Raw genomic sequence first — 18,293 nt, forward strand, 5'->3', positions numbered from 1 at the left:
GTGACAACACATAGTTTGGCAAATTTCCATCAGAAAACAACATTGTCCCTTGATAATCCTTTGAGACACCTGACCTTTGATATTTGTGTAGAGTGGAAAAATAAAAAAAACTTCTGTGCAGGCTGGTTACAACAAAAATTCTCTATTTACTGGCACTAGCATGTTGATTCAATCGATCTGAGTCATACTAAAATGTTTGAAATGCTTCAATCCATGTGACAAGAGAAAGGTTTTGGGTCACAGATTGGCATACTGAAAAAAAAGTTCATTTTCCAATGAACAAATCATCCTTAGTAGGTTCTGTTGGTGTTTAAAAAAATATATCCTTAGGGGATAAAGACAAGGACCACCATGGGCGTTTGGTAGCCACATAATGGTGGAGAGTGGGCTGCTTGCCATGTGTGACAGCTGCATGAAGTTGAGTCCTTGTGTGCTTTCTTGCTGTAGGAAAAATAGACACTTACACTGACAGCTAAAAATATTTAAAAAGAAAAAGCAAACAAGCAGTGGGTGGTCAGTTGGATTACTTGCTTAGAATTCTTTTTTTTTTTTTCTTGTTCAGTATGGAGTTGGTTGAAGAGAAGGATGAGAGGTTGGAGCTGGTACATGTGGCTCTCCACCAGCTCTTGGAGGAGAGGAAGAGCACAGTAAAGGGCAAAGAAGAAGAGGAAGAGGAAGACCTCCTCCTCTCCAGATTGCTCTCCCAGGTAGTCTCTCTATATAAGAGTAGAAAAATATTTCCTTGTAAGTTTGGAGCATCTATTTTAAGGACTCTCACTTTTGAGTTATATCTCCACTTAATTAATAAAACACATTCTTTTTTAATAAAACGCATGTTTGACAGGGTATTCATCAACTGAATCACCAGTTTTATTTCCTTACATCAATTACATGAATTACTATGTTGGATTTCTAGAAGAGAAACCATGTCTTCAATCTTTTGGCACACAAGATTGCAGTTCTGTGCTTCGATTTTTTTATGTAATTAAATAACACTTCAATTGCACCAAATACATGAATTCTCCAATTGGAGTTTAATTCTTGTGAAATTTTCATATATTTATTTTTTTTTCTAAGTCAAAAAGATGTCAAGTGAACAGTTTCATTTTCTCACAACGTATACATGATATATCCACTGGGAGTTCCAGTCTAAAAACCCCTGAATTGCCTTCTTGGAATTTTAGTCTGAGAACTCCTGCACTCCATCTTTTGATGATTCAAAGATAACAAACAAACAGTTCTGTACTTTTGTTATTTGCAAGAATATCAATCAATCGAATCAGCTATTTGATAGTCTTGGATCAAATTCCTGCATTAGCTTCTTAGAATCATTGTACAAAAGTTCCTGCTTTTAGTCTTTATAGATGTAATGTAATGAACAAAAGTTGCGTTCCTCACTCATCTTAGATGGTGTCAATCAGCTTAAACAGAACTTATATTTTTCTTGCATGAAACACATTGATTATCCACTAGGAATTCTAGTATGGAAGTCCCTCTGTTCAATAGTTCAATCTAAGACAGATGAACAGTTGCCTGCCTTAGTTGTTTTAAAGGGTGTCAGTCAGTTGAGTCAAAGCTTCATTTCCTTGCATCAAACAAATGAAGAACCCAATCAGAGTTCTAGTCTAAAAATTCTTACATATTTAAGAACAAGAATGAGATCCAGTTATTTTTTGAGCAAGTGTTTTCTAATGAAATTATTTTGTTATTGTCCATTATGTGTTGTTTCTAATGTCATGCTATTCCAGAGCTCAAGAACTTATCTATTTTAGAATGTTGTGAACTTGTGATGTGTCCAGTTGGAATCCCTGCAGAAAGATGCCAACAACACCCAATTGCCTGCAGATTCACACAATAAGGAAGAGCCATCATCCTCCTCATCATCGAAGAATGATGATTGCAGCATCGATAAGGTGGGGATGGATGAGGTAGTGAGGGAGCTAAGGAGGGTGAGGAGGCAAAATTTTATTACTCATTGCCTGCTTTCTGTCATGATCATTATCACTGCCTATTGGCAGTTCAATGAGGTCTCCCTCTTGCTCGCCATCAAGGAGAAATTAAGCCATCCACTAAGAGCTGTTGGAGATATGATCAAAGGATCATTCAAGGGCCGAGCCAAGAAGCCACATAGTGAAGCACCCTCTCTCCATCCAATCAGTGTTCCGGAGATCACCCATGTTGATCTACCATCCATAACTCTAAACAACAATGCTTCTCATGCTACTTGATGAATGAATTGTGTGAGATGTCGCATCGCTTCTCATGCTATTGGAGATCAATTGGACATTCATTTGAACATACCATATCTGTGATCCTTCTGTAGTTGATCTGCAAACTACTTTCAAGAGGTTTCTAAGGTACAAATATATGAAGTCTTTGGTTGATTCATATTCTTGAAAATATACTAATTGCTTATGCTGTAAATCTGATGGATTCGAAGTGATAGTAATGGTCGCGAGGTTGGATTAATTTACTACTTACTACCTATAAAAGAGGTGGCATTCAATACTAAGAAGTTTTGACAGAGAAGAAGCATCTACTGATAGCAATCATTTGGACAAATATATCATCCCCGGGCTGATGTCTACGACCTATCCAATGCGATGTATTTTTATTTACAAATTATTCTAGTTGCATGCAAAATTTCCACTATACTTCTTCCTTCATTGTCTACAATAATCACATAGCTCAATTATGCCCTTGCACCTGATATTATGCACCATTTTTTATCCTAATGAAGTTTAAAAGGATCCTCTAGAAGTCATCTGTGCACCGGATTTTTATGTAATCACTGTGACAGTCCTTGCAAGTTGTTTTCCTCCCTTAACACATTTATCTGGTTTTTTTGTGGTTAATTTGTGTCAGCTCTGTGGCTAGTGTCTCCCTTAGCACATATAGCTTGTTTTTTTTTTTTTTTGTGGTTAATTAGGATGAAGGCATCCTTACAATAGATAGGACTTGAAAAAATTTTATCATCTGCCGCTTTTAGTCTTATTGGTAGGTTGGATTCATCTGCTAACACCTAATTGCTCATTGCATTATTGTAATAAACCTAATTTTTTTTTTCTATATAAAGAAGGATAGAATAATCCTTAAAATTGATATAAGGATTACAATTGGAAGGAATCAAAAGATAATGGCATATTGTAGATGCGTTGAAGTGGCAAGGGCAAAATAGAAATTTTGGAGTTTGATGTGACATTAAAGGGGGTTTTGAGTTGTGCTGGCAGTGGATTGGTGCTGTGGCGGTGGGATTTAAACAGAGAGGGAGAGACACAGAGAGAAGGAAGGGAGTGGTCTCAGGCGGTGAAAAAAGAAAAAAAAGAAAAAGAAGAAGAAGAAAAGAAGAAAGAGGAAGGGGATTTGAGGTGGAAGGGAGCCCCGGTTGCACTGCCAACTGAAGGAAAAAGCGTAGGTCTCTTTTTCCTCTATGCAAAGACCTCGATTTTCCAAAAAAAAAGGTAAATAACCATTTCTACCTAGTATTCTAAAGAATTTAGGCTATACAAAGGGTGGATATGGTGTAGAGAGGTTAGATAGAAGTGTTAGAAGTGGTTAAAGGAGAGGAAATCGGATTTCAACAAGTTTTTCCGAGGCTGCGGAAAATCTGTGTCGAAGTCCTGATTTTAGTGAATTGTTTCGGGGGTCAATCGGCCTCTGTTGCCAATATATTTACCATTCTGGAAATCCCTATGAGTGTGGAATATTAGGTAAAAATTTCATAAAATTTGGAGTTCGGAAATTGGATCAAAACCAGGATGAAGTAATCCGCTATCAGTCCGGGTTACTGTTCATCCGAGATGAAGAAGGTGAGAAAAATGATGGGAGTCGCCTCAAAACGCGCCGGAGTCGAGTCGAGGTCAACTGGAGTCGACTCGAGCCTCAGTAGAGCCGACTAGGGAAGTTGGAGACAGCTCGAAAGTCAGGAAAATTTTAGAAACAGAAATGATTCAATTTTTTATCGCATCTTGCCCCAATTGTAATAGCCCAAGGTGTGAGTGAGATGCTCCTGCATCAAAATACACATAAATAGCAAGTTAATTAATAGAAAAAGAAAGATTTAGTGAGAGGGGGAGTTGAGTCAATTAAAGTGTTTTATATTTATGATTGATACATAGATTATGAGTCCTTGATACAAGATTGAATATATAATTAATGCATGTCACAGTTGGGCAAGAAGCTAGGGAACAAAAGGAAGAAGTTCCCTACCGTCTACTGTAGATTTTGGAGGTGTATCAGGACCGTGCCGGATTGGCAGGTGAGTGGGAGTCATGTACTTTGCACCATGAGCATTCTTAATTTATTTTAATGAATATCGCCAAGTGTGAATTGATTCCACTTGTGCATATTGATTGATATTGTAGTAGATTCCTCTATAATCTTGTTTCTCCATGCTTGATTATTTTGTACATGCATTTGAGAAAACATTGAGAGGAATTACAAGGGGTAGAAAAGTAGTCAAATTGGTTCCGAATTGTGAAATGACTTTTTTTGTAAATTGATTTCATTTTCTCTATTTCAAAGACTTGTAGAGCCTTTTTAATGGTATATTGAGTTGCATTGCACTTCCTTGACTCCTCACTCCCAACCCTGATGTTAGTTTATGATTAGATCGTGATCGAGTGAGTGGTAGTCTTGATTATACTCCTTTTTAGTAGAGTATTGAGAGGGTGCATTATAGCATTTATGCATGGCTTGGCAGTATCTACAGGACACTTATAGTCGATGAGGTTAGACATCGGCCTGTGTGCACATAGTAGCATTCTGGGTGGGTGGAGCCCAGTCCCTTCCTAGGGGGGACACGGCCCTAGGTGTAGAATCGGCAGGTCCTGCGACTTATATCGGCTTGCCGCCGGGCAAAGTAAGACCCCGCGAGGTGCTGTTTAGTATTCAGATGTAAGATGATTTTTATGGATTTCTGTTCTGGGTACTAGCCAGCATTTACATGATCAGTATGGTGTCTTATTCTACATATGCATGTGATAGTAGGGAGTTGTTGTGGTTCGCCTGCAGCGGAAGACCCACCTTCCGACAGCTGTCTAGTAATGACTTCACATATTGATATCCTGATTTACACATTTCAGTGTTATGATCTATTGAGCATATTCATGATGTATAATTCATATTTATTTGATTATTCTATATATACTCCAGATGAGTTGATTGTGATTGTAGTGATACTGTGATGATTTACTCCATATTTCTTATGTTGAGTTATGTGTATCCTGTTATTGATGACTGCTCATATGTTCTTGAGATTTCACCTCGAGCCATGATTATATCTTGTCTCATGTGCATAATACTCTCTACTCCACTCACTGAGTATTCATATACTCACTCCTCAGTTTGATATTTTTGTTGGAGGGTAGATGTCGTTTAGAGAAGGATTAGATATTGCCTGCTGGTTGTACCGCTCCATAGTATAATGTAGATAGAGATTTATACATTTGGTATAATATAAACCTTCTGTTGTACATGGTGTATAGTTACAGTCATAGATTCTGTTGTGGATATGGGTTGACCATGGATGGATTGGGAAGCAGGTGTATATATATATATATATATATATATATATATATATATATATATATATATATATATATATATATATATATCTTGTCCAGGTTTATATTGTAGCAGGTTATGTGATTGCTGCTCTGACAGGTAGAGTTGTTGTATGTATTGATATATCCTAACAGGTAAATATAGAAAAAAGGTGATTATTTTGTGCATATATCATGCCAAAATTTTCAGGAATTTATTGATGATTATGATAAGTAAGTAAGATTCTACGTGGTGGTTGGTGGCCTTATGTCTACCTGCACCCTAGGACCGTCACGGCGGCCCGCCGGATCGGGGCGGGGGTCGTGACAATTATACTGGTTCCTGCTAGAATGGATCCTTGGCATAATCCATTAAATTTAGCTCTCACCACTCTAGTTGCAGCAAAGATCATCTGATCTGCTAAACTATATCTAATTAATGTGCTTTTTCAGAGTTTGCAGTTAAACTCCGCTCTTTAGAATGCTGCTACTTATTCCATAATCCAGTGTTGTGATCATGAGATGTATTTTTTTTTTCTTTTTTCTCCTGTGAAAGGAAACTCCTTTGGGTATCTGAATTTGTTTTGCAGCTCAAGTTCCCTAGTGGTTGGAGTTTGTGTGACATTATTCTTTATTGAAACATTCTTTCTTCAAGGCTGAACCTGTCCTCAGTTGACTTTGCCTTGTAAAAGGCATTCACCCAGTTCCTAATCTATATCAATACTGGGTATCACCCTTAATTATTAGGACCAAGTCAAAGAAAGATAGCTTAGGATTAATATAAAGATCATTCCACATGTTCCCATTGAAGAGTGGAAGAGAATGCTGGAGGCCTCTCGATGATGAGCTGCTTGAGTCGTGCGAAGCTGCAGTCTCTTCGGAATCGCCCTAGAGAACTCTGCTTGGGTCCGAGACTTTGATCCACAGACAGGCTCCAACCTGAAATCGGAAGGACGAAGAAGTCCTCTTGCCAAAGAATATCTAGAAAGAACCCTCCGATGCTTAAGTCAGAACGATGCTTAGGAAATAAAGGAGGTTTTCGAAAGTGATAATGCCCTGGTTTGCCAAAGTGCAAAAGTACTTATTTGGAAAATCCTCCCAAGAATGCATTGTATAGGCGAGAACCAACATCCGTTGTCGAAGGATTCGAGCACGTGAGTTGGTCATGATCGGCAAGTCACCACACGTTTCGAGAATTATGTACAAATGTTTCACACGCGCATCACGCCCTGTGCATCTCACTGGCGCAGTTTTAAAAACTGTCTAGAATCGTGGCCAAGGTTAGAGGATTTTCAAATTTGAAAGATCGTTAAATTCTAATTGGATCAGCGGTTTTCTGGATAGTTTTAGGTGGCGAATCTATTAGGTGAGCTGTAATCGGCTCTGAGGCATATCAGCACATAAGTCCAATACTAGCGTGTGAACATAGCATTAAAACATTGGCAATATGAGTAATAATTTACACACGGACTTCATTCCCTTTGGATACAGCTTTTTGCGTGTTTGTTAATGCATGGACAAAATGAAGTCGAACCAATGTGAGTCTACTACACCATGTTGTGGCATGTGGTATCTCGGTGGGTCCTTTTGAGGTTCGACGTACAAGGTCGTGAATTCCAACCCATGGACATCACGGCACGTTCCACTTGGCCTTTTCTTATGTGGGGCGGCACAACTTGGAATTTAGCCACAAATGATGCTTGTCTCTTTCTATGGGCTAATGATATCATGGACCTAAGGTTCAAAGTGGGACCATAGCTTACTCACCTGTGAAATTAGTTTGGTCTGTAAAAAAACTGTTCCTTTGATGTGTCCCACCTTTAATGGTCACAAATCCCATCTATCATTTTTTTTTTCAATAATTAATAATTTCTCTTCTCTCTTTTTTGTTTTAATAACAACGAGGGATTCTAATTGCATACTTCTACGCTCTTTTTTTACTCGAGCGGGGTAGATCAAGCCTAATATTCCAAGAATACGTGTATGTTTGTCCAATTGAGGTACTAATAAATGATGCCTCTTGGTATCGGATCTCTATCCCTTGCTTTAAGCGGCAAGAGATCATACAATTCAAACTAATATTTGGCAGTTCTATACGGTCACGATGGTCATAGAACCCATGAGTCGATATAATCAAATCCGCAACAACCATCGAAAGTTGAGATTTTTGGAACATTTGAAGTTCTGGTCAAAGCTGCAGTTAGGTCATACCATCCAGCCTAAGAAAAAGAAAGTTTTAACAAATTTTTTTTTTCAGATTTATATTTTTTTAACAAATAGCCGGGTTCCAATAATTTTTGAGTACTTCTCCTTATCTCTCTCTAACCAATGTGCTCTAATTTATCCTTAAAGAAAAATAGAATGCACATAATTTTGAGTAAATATTTTTAATACCAAATATACATATTTATTAAATACTACATGCATATATTTTTTTATTCGCAATAGTTGGAGTCTATTGATAGGATTAGAGACAAATGCAAACTGTAATCTAAAACTGGATCTTCCAAATTTTGAAGCCTGACTGTGTAAAGGTTTTGCCTTGAACGCTCGATAACTTTGTTGTTCCTCAGGAAGATGTTACCAGCCCACGGCTAGCTAATTAAGCTCTGGCAGCCCCCCGTTTCTTTTCGACGTGGGCGGTGCGTGGGACCCAAAACACTTCAATAACCAAATAAAAGTACAAAAAAATTAAAAAAAAAAGCATCAACCAAGCAACCAAAAGCTGCCTAGAACAGGTGAACAATGTCTCCCGTGGGATATATATATATATATATATATATATATATATATATATATATATATATATATATATATATATATATATAATTATGGATGAGTTTACGACATTTCGAGCTATTTATATTATTGGAAGACGAATAGTGCGGCCGACTGTATTGCCTGCTATGCGATTAGGACTGCAAATAGGTCGGATCCTGAGTACTCCGATCCGACCTAGTTTTTTGTTTGAGTCTTAATTTTGGATCCAGATCCGATCCAGTTGAAAATCGAGTAAGGTCGAATCGGGTCCATGCACACGAATTTTGATCCAACGAATCATTCAGATCGGGTCGGATCCAGATCGAGTCTGAATCTATATATTTTTATATTCAAAATTTCACTATATAATAATAAATAATATCAAGCAAAAAAAAATGGATCGATTCGGTTTATGAGTCGACCCAATTTATCTGCAGCCCTATATGCAACGCACCATTTAGAAGAATTTCGTTGGACAAGCCATGGAGTCTACACCCTTGCTGTGTAAATTGCCGTTCTATAAAATAAAAGAAAAGAAAAGAAAAGAAAAGAAAATTCCTACAACACCATGTAGATCATGAGAAATATCTCCACTCCTCCCTCTACTTTTGAGACCCTCTTCACTGCTTCTTCCACCTTTTCTTAGAACAGTCTCCAACCCAATGCCCACATCCACTTCACCTCTCCATCCCTTCATATCAGTTCTCAGAAATAGCCAGCTTCTCTAACAACATCTCTTCAAGCTCTAGAAGTCGTCAAAAGATCCATCTTTTCCCACTCCATTTCTAGTCCTCAAGCATCTCCATCCAATATCCATGCCAAGATCCAACTCCACACCCCAGCTCTCCCTTCCCGTTCTTCTCTTGCTCCTCCTCGCCACCTCGCTTCGTCCCTACCACCTCAATGCCGCCCAACAGCAGCCCATCAAGGCCATTGTGGTCCTTGTCTTGGAGAACCGCTCCTTCGACCACATGCTCGGCTGGATGAAGCAATCCGTCAACCCGGCCATCGACGGCCTCACCGGCAACGAATGCAACCCGCATTCGACGGCGGCCCCCGATTCGCAGCGCGTCTGCGTCTCCGACGATGCCCAGTTCGTCGATCCCGACCCCGGGCACTCCTTCGAGGACGTGATGGAGCAGGTCTTCGGCTCCGGCACCATCCCTTCCATGTCGGGGTTCGTGCAGCAAGCGCTCACCATATCCGGCAACCTCTCCGACGCCGTCATGAAGGGCTTCAAGCCGGAGAGTGTGCCGGTCTTCGCCGCCTTGGTCCGAGAATTCGCGGTGTTCGACCGGTGGTTCTCGTCGATTCCCGGCCCGACGCAGCCCAACAGGCTGTTCGTGTACTCCGCTACATCCCATGGCGCGGTGAGGCACGATAAGTGGAATCTCATCCGAGGGTATCCGCAAAAGACCATCTTTGATTCGCTACACGAGGATGGATTGGATTTTGATGTCTACTTTCAGAACATTCCCACTACTCTGTTCTACAGGAATCTGAGGAGATTGAGGCACATCTCAAAATTCCATCTTTTCAAAGCCTTCAAGGATCGTGCGAAGAAGGGGAAATTGCGGAACTTGAGTGTGATCGAGCCGAGGTACTTTGATCTGGCGGCGCTTCAGGCGGACGACGACCATCCTTCGCATGATGTTGCTAATGGGCAGAAGCTGGTGAAGGAGGTTTATGAGGCATTGAGGTCGAGCCCGCAGTGGAATGAGAGCCTCTTGATCATATCTTATGATGAGCATGGCGGATTCTATGATCATGTGACCACTCCTTATAGAGGAGTTCCCAATCCTGATGGAATTATGGGACCGGAGCCATTCTTCTTCGGGTTTGATCGGCTGGGAGTTCGAATTCCGACGATCATGGTCTCACCCTGGATCAACAAAGGAACAGGTAAAAATGCAAGATATTGTCTCTTTATTTGTTTAGCTCATCTGTTTTGTTTATGATTAGATTTTCTTTTTGATGTCTTATGATACTTCAGTAATCAGTGGCATGTAAGTTACATCTTGGCTCATAATAATGAATGTTTCTTGGGTTTTTATCTGCAAAGTAACATCTTGGGGGGAGTTCAAGTATATTGGTATTTAAATTTCGTAGTGGAAATTCTTAAATCAAAGTTGTGTAGGGTACCAACTATAACGGGTTCGTATCAGAAGAAGTTAACATTCAAATGGTTGGGTACATTTATTTTTTTCAATCATAATGTCATGATAAGATGGTAAAGTTGTTGGAATGATATCTTGTTCAACTGTGGTCATATGTTTATAAGGAAGAATAGATTGCTTATATTGAATTATTGTTTGATAGTTGTCAAGTTTTCATCATCTAATTGAAATCTAAGAAAGTATTGGGAGATTCTGAAGAAAATTGTTAGGTATTTTTTTTCTATGATATGGTATAAATAGAATATTCCTGATGGCTTGCTAGGGGCAGAGCCTGAAGACTTGTTTTCAAGCCATAACACATTGTTCTTTTTCGAAATATATATTTTACAATATTTATTAGTACGAAACTTCATTAAATGTATGATGCATAAGTATGAATTTCCTTTGATATGGTTGTTGTTTGTTGTAGTCCTCATTCTGTTATATATTGCCCTTGACTGCCATGAAAGGTTTACTTAATGAATGGAGATGTCTGTTGCCACTTAGGTAAATAATCACAATTTTTAGGTTACAATCTAACACTCAAGCTTCATCACAAATAGGTGCATGAGGAGAGCATCTTTTTTCTCATCTTGTATAATTATAATAGAGGTTCGGTTTGTACATCTGATCATTTTCTGATCTGATGCAGTGGTAAACAGACCAAATGGACCGAGTGCGAGCTCGGAATATGAACACTCTTCGATACCTGCAACCATAAAAAAGATGTTCAACCTCACATCAGATTTCTTGACGAAGAGAGATGCCTGGGCAGGGACGTTTGAGCACATTGTAGGTGAATTATCGTCGCCAAGAACAGACTGCCCAGGTATGCTTTCCCATCCTTTCCTTCACTTGCAGTCTCTTATCTAGCAATGTAAGCGGCAACAACTTTTAGAAGCGACCAAGAGAGTGTATGACACATTCCATGCATCAATCGATGGTACAGATTCTCATGATTTCATTAGTTCCACTAACATATATTTGTTATCAAGTTCTTTTTCATAGTGGAAAGACCACTATTGAGGCAAGTAAAAGTTTCAGAGTTTCTCTATGAGCATCATTTAAGTTATACAATTATAATTTTAAAAAACAATGTATGTCTTCATTGAGTTTTATTTAATGCATATGATTAAAATCAAAAACATCTAAAGATATTTAGTGATTTTAAACAAATGATACATAATTAGTTTAACTCGAAGTTACACAGGCAGCATGTAGTTCTTCATAGCAGTTGGTATTACCTTTTTCATCTTGACATCACTGTTTATGCGCCTCTTTCATGATTTCAGGATGGGAACTACAGTTGTGATAACATGAAATTGTGGAAGACGTAAATATTAAACAATCTGATTCAACCTTTATTTCCATAAAGTTTAAGACCTTTGTAAATTCTTTTACCTATTTTGTTTGATTTACCTACCTAAGTTAGTTGGAACATGAATTGATGGTTATTGCTACCGTTTTATTCTGTTTTAACAAATCTTATGTTTTACAATGCGAATTTACAATTCAATTTGGTGAGATGTTACCATAGTTTTGTAATCCTCTTCAAGAACAAAACTTTGACCAACCACAATCATGATACATCTATCAGGAAGTGAAAAGAAGGGGAAAAGTTTAGCTTTCTAATTGAGGATATAGTACCTCAAACCTGATAATCTGGGAATGCATGCTAAATCCTTATTTGAGGTTATGTGATTGAAGGATATAGAAAATAAGGTTGTGAGTTTGGTCTGCGATGCTAATCTTTCATGATGCGTCAAATGATGTATAGAGAATACTTTTAGTTTTTTCTCGCCAGTTTACTTGTTTGTAGCTTGGTCTTGGCATCGACATTTGACTTAGTTCTTTCTCTTTTTCAGACATTCTGCCAGATGTAGCTCCTTTAAGACAAGCTAAAGCGAAAGAAGATAACTGGCTATCAGAGTTTCAGGGCGAGTTGGTTGAGTTGGCTGCTGTTCTTAATGGTGACTATTTCTTAAACAGCTTCGGCCATGAAATGAGCAAGAAGATGACTGTCAAGGAGGCAAGTGCATATGTAAACCAAGCTGTTTCAAGATTCCTGCAAGCAAGCAAACAAGCCATCAGGTTGGGTGCAGATGAATCGGCCATTGTAAATATGAGGTCATCTCTGACATCCACCACCACAACCCCATGATCAGTAAAACCCAATCCGATCATTGTCTCTTTCTCATGCATCTACACTAAAATGATTACCATCAGCTCCTCAAGATTGTCCTCTAACTCCACTCAAGGGAAGAGACAACTTTGAGAACCTTGTAGAATACTAGCCAGAGAGTATAGCATAATGTAGCTTATATGACCACCATAACAGCCTTATAAACATCAGTATGTTGTGAATTGTGATATAATGGTAGCTTATACTGCATGCTATGTTACAATTAAGAGCTTCTACCAAATAAATTTGAGTACTTCTAGCGTATATTTTAAAAATAAGAGCCTTAATCCTATAAGGATTCTTCGTCCGTATTCATTCATTTATCTATCCTTTCTAGTTTTCCTACACATTCATCTTAACATTCTCATTTCTACTATATTTATTTTCATGTTCTTTATTACCCAATAATTTGGGCCATACAACATTATAGATTTTACTGTTATTCTATAAAATTTTTTTAAAATCATATCCACTAATTCTCTACTTTTTAATTTAAAATTTCAATTTCATCATTCTACGCAATGATAGTACAGATACAAATTTATATAAGAATAATTAAGTGACTATAATCTATGAGAACAAAGTAAAACAGCCATTGCTTATTTGTCTCCATCATATTGTGTTGAAATGTGGTTGGACAGGTATCAACCAAATGGATCTGATAAATTTCTGACTACACCACTCCATCGGTAAAACAACTTACCATCAAAATGGCATGACGTCCTGCAAACAAATATTACAATTTACAGCTGAAGATGCACTTCCCTCAGGTGCAGAACAAAAGAACATTCACATGCAGCAAATGAGCAGCTCACCTCGTGCTGTAAACTTCGAGCCTCAGCCTCGATTGATTGACAAACCAGCAATTCCATAATACTTTTGGTAACCAAAACAACTAAGAAACTATCAGCAGACCATTGATTATTATTTCATCGAAGGGCAGGCACAAGTCAGAAGATTCCAAGGATTTTTCTGAAGAGTAGAGCAATTTGTATTTCCAAAATCATACAGTCTCTCTCCTCCAAATGTATCGCCCAATCATGCATGGAAAACCAAAATATTCACCTGGTGCAGCCTATAAAACACAGCAGCCCATGAGGCTCACGAGGTATCCCTAATAGCATCATGAACAGATTTATGCATGTCATGACAAATTTTCTTCTGTAGGATCACAAGTACCAGTTTCCAATGGCTAGTCCAGATCTTCCAATGAAATCACCCCAATAAACTCACAAGTACCGGTTTCCATTGCAAAAACCTTCACCTTAGTGTTAGCATCGGACTTTTTGTGTAATTTGGGTAGCTGCCCTTGGAAGCACTCATTTCATAATTCATCTACTTTTGAAGAAAACAGAATGCGTCTCCCCTCAAACAGTAAGAAATGACATATAGAAATGATCATGGTTTAATTCTTGTAAAACTATGAGAGGTTTTAACATTCCTTTTTCCAAACCATCCATTCAACAGAAAGGGAAACAAACAGCTGAACAAGAAAACAACAATCCTCATTCCATAGAAAACCCGTCACACAAAACAGTTTATCTCCTGGTATTCCTATCACAACCTGCTGCTTTGTGGCTCCTCATGCATAGTTCAGCCGGAATATGTCATTCAGCACATAGAAGCTTCCTTGAGGGATACCCAACAAATGAAACATCTACGGAAGAAACAAACCCAGTATGGCTTTTGATTAGATGTCATGATCATAGAGATAAGCACAACAAATACACCCATGTCTCTTGAAATGACAGGAAGCAACATGCACAAAGCAAAGAAGACAATGAATAGCAGTATTATATCCATTGGGTATCAACTAACACAATCAACAAAAATCAAATTAAATTCCAGATCCGTCATTCTTTTATCTGAAGATTTTTAATCAAAACAAAGGAACGGGACTACTTTGGTCTCACATAGCCTGTTCTACCGACTCCCAAAACAGACAGTTGACCAGGATTGCACTAACCTGCCATCTAGTGTTAAAAAGAAACAAGCGATTTATTGGTTGGATGGCAGGGATTATTTGGTCCCATTCACTGAAAGATGTTCTAAATGTATTTTTATAATAAAAGGGTATAGTTCTAGGATTAGGCAGAGAATGGGGGATAACATGTCTAAATCACTTTATTTAATATCAAATCAAATATAATTACCATGTTTCAGAAAACCAAGAGAAGAAACAAGAGAATATAACCACAGAAAAATAGTATAGGAAAATGGAATGCCATTTTAGACCTTAGTAAAGCATGTGGTTAGTGTTCTAAGAGGATTTACCGTGCCAATATCCACTGGCCTATTTTTTTTGGGAATCACCTGATTTGCTGCCTATCAGTGCCAGAGAAAAGATTCTTTTCTCAAGGTGCCAAGGTGGGGCAATAACAAGAAACATTTAATATATGCATGTCTACATATTATATCAATATTTATAGGTAAAAAAGAAAAACAAAATAAAACAAATTTAGTGAGGCAATATTTCACTTGGTGACTTATACTGATCAAATTGTCATTCATCTATTGTAATATCTCATCTGACTGTAATTGTAATTGACCTTTTATGATTCTGATTATCCAATCTTATCCAGCCTTCAAAACATCAAACTGTTCAGAATATACGAAAACAGAGATCTTGTATCAGTACTCTCTAAAACTAACCATAGAATTCTATTGGCAAGTGAAAATTGTTTAATCATCATTACCTTCTCTTTATTTTTATTTTTTATTTTAGCTTTACATTTTATCCTTGTAATGCACGTACAATAACAAAGCTTTCATCTTACAACATTTAATAAAACTTGCGGTCCTAGGGAAATGAAACATGAAAAAAAAAAGTGCAGATGCCTCAGAGATTCTGAACATAAATAACCCCTTCCCATTGACTTTCTTTTCCTTCATGTTCAAGATGGCAATCATCTCTAGTCCTCCCTTAGCCGCTTTCCCTAATCCTTGTCCCTTTCTTCTTTCATATGAGAACCGCCTCCTCCATCCATTTTTCTCTTCTACTTCAATCTAGAAGCCACCAGACAGCCTTCTCCTTCTTTCTTTCTTCAATGTAGTGACAGCAAGATGGAGGGTCAAGAGCAATCCACACATGCCAGCTGCTTTTTCTATCATTAATACCTACTATTTAAGATAAATTCTGACGAGGCATGGTATGACTCTGCAGTTCATGGCAAATTTTTTGCCTTTCTTTTGCTTCTTAAGGAATTCAGTTGGAATTTTGATAACAAACAATGCCATAACTGTTATAGATAGACTTTATGCCAGTGCTTCTTTTCTTGTTATTCCTCCCCACCATCGATCTTGTCATTCTCTCCCTTCCCTTTCCTATTTCTCCTTCCTTGTTTCTTTTCACACTTTGGTTCTACAATAACAGATATAATTTCATATAAATCCCAATTTCTGCATAAAAAGCCAACAGAACCAGTTGGTGCCATCTCCTTACCTCCTAGACAAAATCCTATGCTATCTCACCCTCTTGGATCCAGCACTAAGAGAATTTCTCTTAACCGCATTTTTTCCTCACCTTGACATCTTTCCTATTAAATCAAGCACCTGATGTACCTCGTTCTGCATAAATGAAACACCATTGCACCTTAAACTTTAGCTACTTCAATCCTTGACCCCTAGAAGACCCATAGCCTTTTCATATCATCCCAAAAGTTTGCTGCTGCTCATCTCAAGTCAGCAAGCCAGATCATCTTAAGCATTATTTCCACTCTCTTAAGTAGTGCTATATGTGATTATTAACCTAAGGGCTCAAATCACAGATAGCCCCTTCATTAATTGTTATATATCCAACACTCCAGGCACATAAGCTTGAAAATATATCAACAACTCAGAATTTCATAACTTACCAAAATCTACATCCCTTGATATACCAGTAGAGTTTTCCTAACATTTACAATGCCTCGGACAAGCATAGGCAAGATCCTTATGCGGGAACATCCAATCTAATAAAATACATGTCTGATAGATATACATAGAAATTTTGATCTCACGTCATCATATTAGATTACCTTCTCGTATAACACACCATAAATTATTTGCACCATATTACAAAATTTTAAGTGTAAACAACAAGCCTTCAAGTAAAGCATTTTCTATGAATGGAGTTAACCTTTCTTTGCCTCCTAAATTCAGTTAAGGGGGATAAAAACCAAATATTTAGCAGCATTCTAACAATGTCTACAAGCAAGGTCAGAAACAATGCATTCCCTATCTAAGCCATCTCGTATACCATGGTGGTGTAAGGGAGCATCATCACATTTGCATCTTCTTGTATCTACTTAACTGGTTCAGCTCACTAATCCTTCAATAAACATTTGTTTTTTTATTAAAGAAACATTTGATTCCTTAAAGTAACTTGCAGAACAGTCCCATTTATTAGGTAATAGCACAATTATCTGAACCAGTAGAATAATATATACCCAAGGGCCAAGCATTCCAACATAAACTACTTCAATCCTAAAATTAGACAATCTATCTTGGAAGTTCATAACTTCACTTACAGTGAACAAGTTTTTGATTGACCACAGCAATTCAAACACATGTCTAAGCATTTGTATTTTTATAGAAGTGCAACAGTCACTATCTACTTTGGAGAATATATCACTCATATAAGTAACAACAGATCAGAAAAGCTAAAAGACATTATCCATTTCGTTACAACCACATGATTACCTTCCTCACGCCCAAACCGATTCCACAAATAAAAGCACCAATCAATTTCCAAAAAAAAAAAAAGAAAACAAAAAGATCGCATGTCGACAACCACTACCGGTGACAACATAATTTTACTCTTTAAAATCGCAAGTACATAAAACCTTAGGTCAGGTCATGTAAAACCTAGTTCCTAACCACCAACTCATCAGATCGCAAACGAAACGAACCCTAGATCTATCATCCAAACCCAAATGGAGAGAACAGATCAAACCGGCAATGAGATCGAGATAAGAAAGATGGAGATGATGTGATGTTGATCAGAATACCTCGCTGAACTTGAGGGGGTACTGCTCGCCCGGGAGCTGGAGGGAGCCGCTGACGAAGACGAGAATTCCACCGGCGCCGGAGGGCTGGCAGTCGATGGTGGAGACATTGTGCTGGCACTGCTGGAAGGGGAGGCTGGTGAGCTTGGCGACGATGGCCTCCACCCCCTTCTTCTTCACCCCCTCGAAGGTCAGCATCGAGCCCTGCCGGTAGAGGCTCCCCAGATCCGCCCGGCTCTTGTCGAACGTCTCGTAGTAAAGCCCCACAAACGCCATCGCCAGCGTGTCCGGATTCATCGCCGCCGCTCCCCGAACTCCTCCTCTTCCGCCGCCGCCTCCGCCGCCGCCTCTGGACGACGATGATCGCCGCCTCTATCGGAAGGAGAGAGGGCGACGCAGACCGAGAGAGAGAACGTAGAGACGATGAAAGAACGCGAGTGGCGTATGTGAGAGTGACGAATGGGTTTATATAGCGCCAACTGCCAAGGCGGTGGAGAGGACACGGACCGGCCTAGACCGGACCAGGCCGGCCGGACTAGCTGTTTTACCGGCTCGGGCGCAGGAGCCGGCCGGATAAGAAGAAGCCATCAGCGCAAGGAACCTCTCTATCCCCATTCCAAACCATACACAGGACTCAGTTGGGTCCATGATCTCCAAATCATAATGG

The 18,293-nt window shown here is 38.7% G+C and overlaps 3 protein-coding genes across 3 annotated transcripts; 2 read left to right on the plus strand and 1 right to left on the minus strand.

Annotated features, from left to right (window-relative positions):
• Positions 1-434: 434 nt before the first annotated feature.
• Positions 435-2,424, plus strand: LOC103719810. Its single transcript, XM_008809218.4, has 2 exons — positions 435-707; positions 1,800-2,424. The coding sequence occupies exons 1-2, from the start codon at positions 564-566 to the stop codon at positions 2,226-2,228; spliced, it is 573 nt and encodes a 190-aa protein (XP_008807440.1). The 5' UTR covers positions 435-563; the 3' UTR covers positions 2,229-2,424.
• A 6,436-nt stretch (positions 2,425-8,860) lies between these two features.
• Positions 8,861-12,916, plus strand: LOC103719809 (non-specific phospholipase C6). Its single transcript, XM_008809217.3, has 3 exons — positions 8,861-10,205; positions 11,112-11,288; positions 12,325-12,916. The coding sequence occupies exons 1-3, from the start codon at positions 9,119-9,121 to the stop codon at positions 12,618-12,620; spliced, it is 1,560 nt and encodes a 519-aa protein (XP_008807439.1). The 5' UTR covers positions 8,861-9,118; the 3' UTR covers positions 12,621-12,916.
• A 1,085-nt stretch (positions 12,917-14,001) lies between these two features.
• LOC103719808 (nuclear transport factor 2B) lies at positions 14,002-18,091 on the minus strand. Its single transcript, XM_008809216.3, has 2 exons — positions 17,630-18,091; positions 14,002-14,298 (listed from the first exon to the last, which is right to left on the minus strand). Exons 1-2 carry the CDS (start codon positions 17,921-17,923, stop codon positions 14,224-14,226), a joined length of 369 nt encoding a protein of 122 aa, XP_008807438.1. The 5' UTR covers positions 17,924-18,091; the 3' UTR covers positions 14,002-14,223.
• Positions 18,092-18,293: the final 202 nt, after the last annotated feature.

Source organism: Phoenix dactylifera, chromosome 14 (assembly GCF_009389715.1).
Source record: "Phoenix dactylifera cultivar Barhee BC4 chromosome 14, palm_55x_up_171113_PBpolish2nd_filt_p, whole genome shotgun sequence".
Lineage (NCBI taxonomy): Eukaryota > Viridiplantae > Streptophyta > Magnoliopsida > Arecales > Arecaceae > Phoenix > Phoenix dactylifera.

Coding starts and splice junctions, on each gene's coding strand:
- LOC103719810 (XM_008809218.4), top strand. CDS start 564: ATGGAGTTGGTTGAAGAGAAGGATGAGAGGTTGGAGCTGGTACATGTG. Junction 708..1,799: donor TCTCCAGATTGCTCTCCCAG/GTAGTCTCTCTA, acceptor TGATGTGTCCAG/TTGGAATCCCTGCAGAAAGA.
- LOC103719808 (XM_008809216.3), bottom strand. CDS start 17,923: ATGAATCCGGACACGCTGGCGATGGCGTTTGTGGGGCTTTACTACGAG. Junction 14,299..17,629: donor ACCCCCTCAAGTTCAGCGAG/GTATTCTGATCA, acceptor TTTCTTCCGTAG/ATGTTTCATTTGTTGGGTAT.
- LOC103719809 (XM_008809217.3), top strand. CDS start 9,119: ATGCCAAGATCCAACTCCACACCCCAGCTCTCCCTTCCCGTTCTTCTC. Junction 10,206..11,111: donor CTGGATCAACAAAGGAACAG/GTAAAAATGCAA, acceptor GATCTGATGCAG/TGGTAAACAGACCAAATGGA. Junction 11,289..12,324: donor GCCAAGAACAGACTGCCCAG/GTATGCTTTCCC, acceptor TCTCTTTTTCAG/ACATTCTGCCAGATGTAGCT.